The 9,233-nt window shown below is 33.9% G+C and overlaps 1 protein-coding gene across 1 annotated transcript in view; it reads left to right on the top strand.

The window, feature by feature from the left end:
• LOC110110412 (aladin) overlaps window positions 1–5,996 on the top strand; it is a gene marked incomplete at its 3' end in the record, with an annotated part of 28,622 nt that extends 22,626 nt beyond the window's left edge. Inside the window, 1 exon segment of the mRNA XM_020841877.2 lies at window positions 5,945–5,996. Within this exon segment, the coding sequence (XP_020697536.2) occupies window positions 5,945–5,996 (52 nt within the window).
• Between the last annotated feature and the right edge of the window lie 3,237 nt (window positions 5,997–9,233).

Raw genomic sequence — 9,233 nt, 5'->3', positions numbered from 1 at the left:
AAAATTAAAAATTAAAAAGTAAAAATTAAAATTAAAAATCCAATAAGTAACTTAATTGATACCGGCAGAAACAAAAAAATTTAAAATTAAAAATTAATTAACTTAATTAATTCAATAATTTAAGTTATATTTTAAAATAAAAAATATTTAATTTTTAATTTCCGCCGGAAAATCCGCCGGAAATTGCATCGAAAAAAATCCGTCGGAAAAACAATAAAAAATTATGTCGGAAATTCGTTGAAAAAAATCCGTCGGAAATCCGCCGGAAAATCCGCCGGAATTTGCGACGAATTTATTTCCGCCGGAAATTCTGTCGGAAATGAGCTGTTTTCTTGTAGTGTAATGAGAGATTCGCTACGATAAGTTGAAGGATAGAGTAACAAGTTATCATATCAAATGAATACAACTCACTTGCAAGGAAAAAGCACACTTATGCAAGCTAAGTTGAAGGATATGGTAGCTTGGAGGAAAAAAATAACCTTTACAATACTCTTCCTGCACACAATGAACAAATTCTATTTCAAAACACGCCACTGGATCCGCAATACTCATACATGCGAAAAGAAGATGTTTGCAAATTCTCAAATGAAATCTTGTGCACACTCAAATAACAATCACTCGCACAACTTATTAATTTTTAATACTTTAAAATGCCCCCTCATGCATTGAAATATGATTTCTTAAACTTAGATGCGACGCATCGAGAAGCGTGTCTTTTCGAGAAACATGTAATATCCCATTATATATCCCAATAATTTGCATGGAGAATTTGCTTAAAAATGCTTTTGAAGAGTGTGCAAGTGTACAATACAAATACGACATAAGTGCATGTTACCCAAAAATATAAATATAGCATGAATATGCAGTACGTTATGTGTATATATGTTATGGACATTCCCACCTACCATACAAATGCATTGTGCACACATACATTACAACATGTGGAATAGATTATGTAAGCATATCACGCCGATATGCAAATATATTTTATGTTACACGAAGACATTGAATCATCACATAAATGTTTTATATGAACATGCATATAATACATGAATACATTGTACATACACATCATGCAAGATGTAATGCGTTATGCAAACATGTTATAACATACAAATGCATCACGAGCATAGGTTAATCAACATACGGATGTCTCACACGAAAGCAAGTATGCAAATATATTACATCATTCGTGCAAGTTCATTATGCTAACTAGTAAACGTACTATGACGGTTATGCAGATCCACGACGTCATTTAGACAAGCATGATAATCCTACATGTCAATCATGCAAATCCTGTCAATGCATCATACCAATCAAATGGACGTAACTTGTCAATCATATGAATGCTTTATGACGTATATCATGCATAATATACTAAATGCACGCATCATTATACAAATATGAATACCCGCATGTGTTCCTATTGTTGCTTAGGTTTGAGAATGTTGCGCAGGTCAAATATTCAAGTCTGATCCTCCTCCTTGAAAGGATTGGAGTCAACATGACTTTAATTAATATGAGAATGCTTAATCATAAATCCACTGGGATATTTAGTATTAAAGTTCATATTAGGCTTTCAAAGGCTCATTAAATGAATCTCTTCATAAAATACAATCTCTCGGTTCTAGCATTTGCATAATCATCTATTGTTGAACCCAATCCTCAATTATCGGGTGAACAAAGTTGACAAGGTTCAAATAACTAAATATTTTAATCCTCGATGATGACTGCGTTGAATGTTAATCTCAAACGGAGAGGATTCTACCCTTGAAAATGTCTTCAAATTCCTATAAAATATATTCAAATGACAACCATGTCACCCGTTGATGGTTGAGTTGAATGTTAATCTCAACTTGAGGGGATTCTACCCTTGTAACTATCTCCAAATTCCTAAAAAAATATTTTCAAATGACAACCATGTCACCCCGATGATAGCCGTATTGAAAGTTGATCATCCATTGGAGGGTCCCTACCTTTTAAAATACTTTCAAATATCAAGATTAACTGTTGGGGAAGGATGAGGAGTAAACACCACAACGACGAAACAAACACGAAAGTAAAAGCAACATAAAAGTAAAGGGTGCTAGGATTTAACGTGGAAAAATCCAAAATAGGGAAAAAATCACGGAGACATGCCACACCAAGAAATCCATAATGAAAATTAGGAGAAATAAGTACAGATCTCGCTTCTCTCTCACGCTCTCCTTTCTTCTCTTCTCACATGCATCGTTCTCAATCTTTTCCTAACTGAAAATACAAGAGAAAACCAAGTAAAATAACTCCAAGGGACGCAACCCTTCAGAAAACGAGAAATAAAACCGTGCAGTCCGCCTCGCAGAGCTGCGGCGCCGAATTGAAGCGCTGCGGTGCTCAAGCCTCTGTCTTCAGCAGTTGTGGTGCCATATCTAGGCCGCTGTGGCGCTCTGCTCTCTGTCGTTCAGCGCTGGGGCACTCGAGTATGCAACTTCGGGGCGTTGGACGGGAAAAAATTTCTCCACCCTTCATAACAGTTTGTCGAGGTGGATATATTTGAAAAGCACTTCAGCACACAAAGTGTGAATGTCTAGTGAAAAGCACTTCCCAGTAAGGACGTGACACATGTCCTTTAATCAATGGTTTCGCTGTCAAATGACATCAATGGTAAACGGTTATGGTCGGGGCCCTCGGAGCGGGTGGTTTTGCCTCCAAATAGTACCACTAAATTACAGTCTCGGCCAGTGTCCGTATGTACCCCATTGGCTCTAAACCCTTGAGTAATGAATCAATATGGTATAATCGATGGGGCACAACGCCCTTTGTTAGCTAAGGTGGACTCAAATTTGTCCCCTTAGTCAAACATTCACCCCAAGTCTATAAGGTACCATTGGACGACACATCCCATGGCTGTTTATAAAGATCCATCAGTCAGGTATGGTCGACTTCCTCTTATGACTAAATATATTAGGGAACATGATTACTCGGGATGATGGAACAATGGGATCTTGATCGGATTCATTGTCATTCCCCCTACCCTCCGTTTTAAGTGCACGTTGATAAATTTCAATTTTCAATATATGCTGGATCCTACGTATCTGTTCAATGACTATCGTTAATCAAAATATCTCTCTTGTTATCAGGAGGGATAATTAATTATAGGGGCTTGCACCTTGCACCTATAGGAAACTTGAACTCAAATCATGAAGTCCCCTCAAATGAGGGTGAAATCTCTGGGTAATTTCTTATTGAAAACTAATATGCCTTCTGAAAATATTCTCCGGAACCTGAACTTGTTAAAACTCTCGTCGCCCACTAAAAGGAAATGGTCGTGGAGAGGCTGGGGCACGAATTTTCGGACTCATAGGTACATGATCTATATGCTTTTTATGGGTCGAATCTTGAAAAATCTCAAATGGTGTCTTACCCTTTGCTAAGGCTTATAATGATTTGGTTGAATTAGAAGTAGAAGTGGTTGAAACTAGAGAAGGTTTATGTAGGTAAGTGCATGCGTTGGGTAGGACCACAAATGGTTAACTAAACTCAGAGACACATATTGATTCTCAGCATTTAGTTGAATAACTATTAGAAGTTGAAACCTAGCCTTAAGATCTTGGCTATAAATGGTTTTGGATCCAATTTAGGCTTATGTGGTCGCCTTGAGGAGGACTTAATGAGTTTCAGACAAATCGAGGTGCCATTGAACTTGAATGAGTTTCTGACAAATAGAGGTGCCATTGAACTTGAAGATGTAAGTGTCGTCCTATGTATGATGTATAGTCCTAAGAGTCTACGGCATGCATCCAGTTGATGTTTTATTTATAATTAGCTGAGTAGATATTAATTAAATGATAATAATTAATTAATTATAGAGAAGAATGGTTAGTTCACCCAGGCTAAATGACAAGAGTTGGATGTTGCTCAGGTGTCAAATTGGCTCTGATTACTTGTTTACAGAAAATTCATATTACTTGCTTCTGGGTTAATTCTTCTGTGGCATAAAGTTAAGTGTACTCTTTTTAAACAACAAGTATTAGAGCCAAATACAATAACCAAGAAGTTTCAGATCAAGAAACTTGAGGGCTCAAGAGTTTTGGGCTTTAAAAAATCAAGATATGTCGTGTTTTAGACTTTTAGTCCAGCATAGACTTGTAAAGGCCCTGAAGTGATGAATGGAGAAGACAATAAAGAGATGGTTATGAGGCCCTCTCAGCAATTCAATTGTGTTTGACAAAAATGGTCTTAACAGAGGTGTTATAAAAAACAACCGTGAAACATTGTGGGTCCAATTTGGAGACTTTGTGCATGACCAGAAGCGGCTCCAACAAATTCTATTAGGAGAGACTTTACTTTCTTTGCATGCAACGGATATTTATGAATAAATTTAATTTCATCATTCGAGATTCGAGAAATCTTTATGTGATTATTGATACCAAATATCAAGCTTTGTTTGTATTATACTCTGTGCCTCCTTATAAGTACTTTTGAGACCCCATTCTACATGGATGTCATACAAAAGCTTAGTAGCTGTTAAGAATTCAATTATTTCAAGCAAGTTTGTTGCTAAGCTCGAGTGAAATGATAAAACAACTGAAAGTGAGCATGATTACCTTCTAATCATGACCAAAACAAGCTCATAACAAGTTGAAATATAGTCCTTGCTTTTATTATAAGAAGACAAAGATGAATTGTCATGCTTTTTAAGCTGAAGGAGCCATGTGCAAAGGATGACAACATGAGAAATTAGTAGTTGCAAGTGTTGTTGCCGATTAGTTAGGATTAATACTAGTGATATCCTTTCGGTGACTTATGAATAGGTGCAAAAAACAGTGGATTATGGACTTAGAATTTCTTCTATTTTGGAGATGCGTTCCATTTATTAGCCAAAGTTATGGATGCTTGGCACCGAGACGAAAAAATAAAATAAAATTAAAGACTAATAATAATAAAAAAAAGAAACAAAGAGATCCTAACTTCCTAAAATTTTGTTCAAATACTACAAGAACTTGGTAGGAGCAATTAATTTCATTTATTCAAAAACAAAGAGATGCTAAATTTCTTCTATTTTGGAAGACAACTCCATTTACACAATTTGGAGCAGCCTGCATACACAATTTGGATCAATTCGGAAGAAGCAATTAATTTCATTCATCAATCAATCAAAAATCTTTTTATCCATAAGAAGCAATAATATTTAAAAAAATAACAGCTGTGAGAAAAGCATGAGAAATGCCACCTGAAATAAGCATAAGATTATCCTTTTTCATTACATGTAATTTTCTAAAAAAAAAAAGATTGGGTTATCTTGATGATGGGTCTAAAACCAGTCTTGTTCAACTCCTTTATAGCTCGAATTGACTCCTTGTGATTCGCTTGTGAGAAATTGGAACTTCTTAGGCTAATTTTGCTGAATAATCAACTGATACTGACAAAACTGTACCAACCTTGTCATTTTTTATCCTTTGCTCACCTTTGTACTTTTCAGCAAAACGATTGAAAGTTTTTAGTTTCTTGACTCGTAATTGCAGCATTTGTTTGTATCGTCTTACTCGTTATTAAGTTATTATCTATTTGTTTGAAGTGGAAAAAAATCATTGCTTTATAGTAAAAATAACGTGTTTGCTAATCTTTTGAATGCTCTCTGCATGTAATCTTCCGCACTAACATCATGACGGTTACTCTCCTTTCAATTTTTATTTCTTAACTTGATTAGCACATGATTATCTTGCAGACAACCAAAAACTGCTGTTATTTCACTTATTTAATTTTTTGAATTGCTATAAAAGTGATATCAGAACAATAAATTCAAAAGTTTCTATTATTGGTTACCGATTTACCATAATAAACATGAATTGAATTCGTTTTGAAAACTATATATGTCTATCCCTCCACTGTTCTTCATTTTCTTCGTAGCTTGTCCTTTAACTTTTTTAGTGGTCTGTAAATGTTCTTTGTTCCTTGATTTCAGATGCACATCTACTTCCCGTGGAACTGCCAGAAATTGCATCCTTGACTGGAAGGTGAAATCATTCTTCGTAATGTAGAATCCATTTTCTTATGTTCCTTCCATTGCCTTGCGATTTTTAAAAAGCAAGAAAGAATGTGTGAGAAGTTTGGAACTGTTATCAACTTGCAGTTACAATAATGCAAAGGACTTTCTGAATATTTGAAATCATTATCACCGATTTTTCTGGATATCCGGCCATTGATTCCGTGGGTTGATAATGTCTGAAACTGATTGGAAGCTCATTTTTTATACTCATTTAGTTTGGTCATGGGCTATTTCTCTTTTGTTCGAGGGACAGTTTGAGGTCACTTTGGGGTGATACAGCCTTTTAAACAGTTGCTCTTGCTTCTAAAAACTCAAACTGATACCCGACCTCTTCAAAGATATTTAAGTCTCACTAGGACACTTTAGGAGTGGAACCCAGAGTACTTGCATGGAGGCCAGAAGTTCCATCCACCAGTAGCACTAAAGCTATACAAAAATAGGATAGAAACATATGTAAAATTTTAAATTATTAAAATTGTAGTCTAGGGTAACCAAAAGGGCGGTGGGGGTGGAAATTTGGCGTACATGGATGCTCTCAACTTCATTTGAAATCCTTTTTAGCTCAAACCCACTAAATAAAATTAAACTGAAAACACTAACAGGTTTAATTATTCAAGATGTATAGAAGATGTGATAAGTTAATTCAAGGGTATTCAAGATGATATAGATTATATATTAAGTGACTGAAGATTCAAGCTTATAAGCTCAATATGAATGAAAAACTCAATTAAACGTGCTAATATCATCAAATCACTAATGCCAAAGTAACTCAAACAAATGTCTACAATAAAAATGATATGATGTTATGGATATATGGGCATGCTATATGTGATACTTTCAACTTATTTCAATATCCTTTTTAGCTCAAACCCACCAGTGAATAAAATTAAATTGAAAACACAAACAAGTTTAGTTATTCAAGATGTATAGAAGATGCGATAAATTAATATAAGAGTATTCAAGATGATATAAATTATGTAACAAGTGACTGAGGATTCAAGCTTATAAGCTCAATTTGAATAAAAAACTCAATTAAACAAGCTAATATCATCAAATCACTAATCACCAAACACAAACAAATGTCTACAATAAAAATGATATGTTGTTACAAATACATATGTATGCTATATGTGATAGCGATTGACTTTGAGCACAAGTAAATTGATGTACTCTACACGCACAAGTGTATTAACATGTGAATCACCAAATGAACATTCAAGCATAAACTAAAGTAAATAATACAAAAAAGGAAAGAAAATCTAACTTTAGAGCAAATGACTAAAACATATTTTTACCTGATTTAGCACCCAATTGGCTTACATCCATGCTTAAAACTCTTTTGCTTAAGATTCCACTAACTACTACTAGAGAAACTCCCATGCTTCTTGAGCTGTTTGCGAAGAAATTATAAACGCACTTTCTTTCACTGACATGCTATGATGCACAAACATGGACATAGATACGATATGACTCTTACACGGGACACATTAATTATTGAAAATATAGGGTGCATTGATGTCAAGACATCATCAATTTTGTCGATCTCGAGATGATGTTGGCCTTCAATGTTTAAGATGATATTGGACAAATGAGATGTCAAGAAAGCATGGGGGTTGATTGTGGGCATAGAATTGCCGGCGTAGAGCATCAATGCCAACACAACGTCGTACTTTGGTGTTGAGATGTTTTGAAATATTGATGTTGGGATTGCATTGGATGTCGTTATTGAGATAACATCTAACATTGTTGTGAAATTCTAGCCGCAACCTATCAGAGAGAAATGAAAATGAGAATGTTCAGGAAATTAGGTATTGAATGCGGGCGATTGATTTTGGGCTATGGAGAGGAAATAAGAAATTTAATTTTTATTTTATTTTTACTAAATAAAGAATTGAGATGTAATTTTTTTTTTTAATAAAAATTATAAAATATTTTAGGCACGCGCGTCAGACTCGTGTGTTTGATTTATTTTTAATATTATTTTAATCAGTCACATCTTCGGCATGTTTGACACGTGTCAGAGGCATGTCGGAGGTGTATCATGTCTAATACGTGTCGGACATTGCATACTTCTTTGAGAAAAAATATCAGTGCATCATAGCTGACATGTGCATACACTTTTGTTCAAACAAGAGCACCTCAATTGAATCTTTACAACTCCTAGCATGTTCAAGTCCTCAAAGACTTGGCACATATAAATTTTGTAAATTAGCAAGAAAGCTCTAACCTTTGAAGACTGTGGTGGTGACCTAAGGCTATCAACTAATGAATAGATGAATGTTCAATCTCTACTCTAGATAGATTGTAAAGTATACTAGAAAGCTCAGTGCAAAAGTTACTAGAGAGATTCAGAGAGAAGGAGATCACAACGTGGAGGCTTTCAAGGATTCACATTTTGACGAGCACGTTAATTTTTACACAAAAACGCTTCAAAATGATTTTACAATAAAGCTTTCATATCTTTCGCCAATCCATAAAATTTTCATCTTGTTATATCCATTATATAGAGGCAAGGAAGAGGGCAAGAGAAAGCATTACAGAAATATCTGAAACATTGGTATCAGCGTACTAAGATATGCTCCATTTAGTAAGGTGAGGAAAGGGAAGACAATTTGGTAAATAGTAATAAATTTTATATTATAAATAATTTAATGGTTATATTAGCGATATATATGAAATCATGTGTAAACAATTTAGTGAATCCAATAGAAATAAAAAGTAAATTATTACTAATTAATTATCATTAACAATTTAACACATAACTATCATAGTTAAGCAAATTTAGTAAAATATATGTAACTTTTGGAATTTACTGAGATAAAAAAGGACGTAATTAAGAATGATTGATCAAATTATCATTCATTAAACTCTTTTTCATGATTAAGTAAATTATAGAATAATTAACATAGTTAAGTATAATTAGCAAATTAATGAATTGAATAATAAAATTATGCTTGCTTAAAGTTGCTAAAATACTAAATGACTTAAGTTCATTAATATATACAATCATGAAAATAATCATAAATAATTAAATAATTTTGCACAAACAATATAGAGTGAATAAATTGGAAATTCAAGATATATAAAATTTTAAAAAGTATTACACATGTCTTGTTGTATTTAAAATACATTTTCAGTAAATATTATTTAAAATACATTTTCATAAAACGACGGTCTTCTGACGGTTAGGAAAGTAGAGGTATTA

This window comes from Dendrobium catenatum, unplaced genomic scaffold (genome assembly GCF_001605985.2).
Source record: "Dendrobium catenatum unplaced genomic scaffold, ASM160598v2 fragScaff_scaffold_199, whole genome shotgun sequence".
NCBI classification, from domain to species: Eukaryota; Viridiplantae; Streptophyta; class Magnoliopsida; order Asparagales; family Orchidaceae; genus Dendrobium; species Dendrobium catenatum.
The sequence above is the reverse complement of the archived record's forward strand: the minus strand, read 5'-3'. Positions and strand labels throughout refer to the sequence as shown.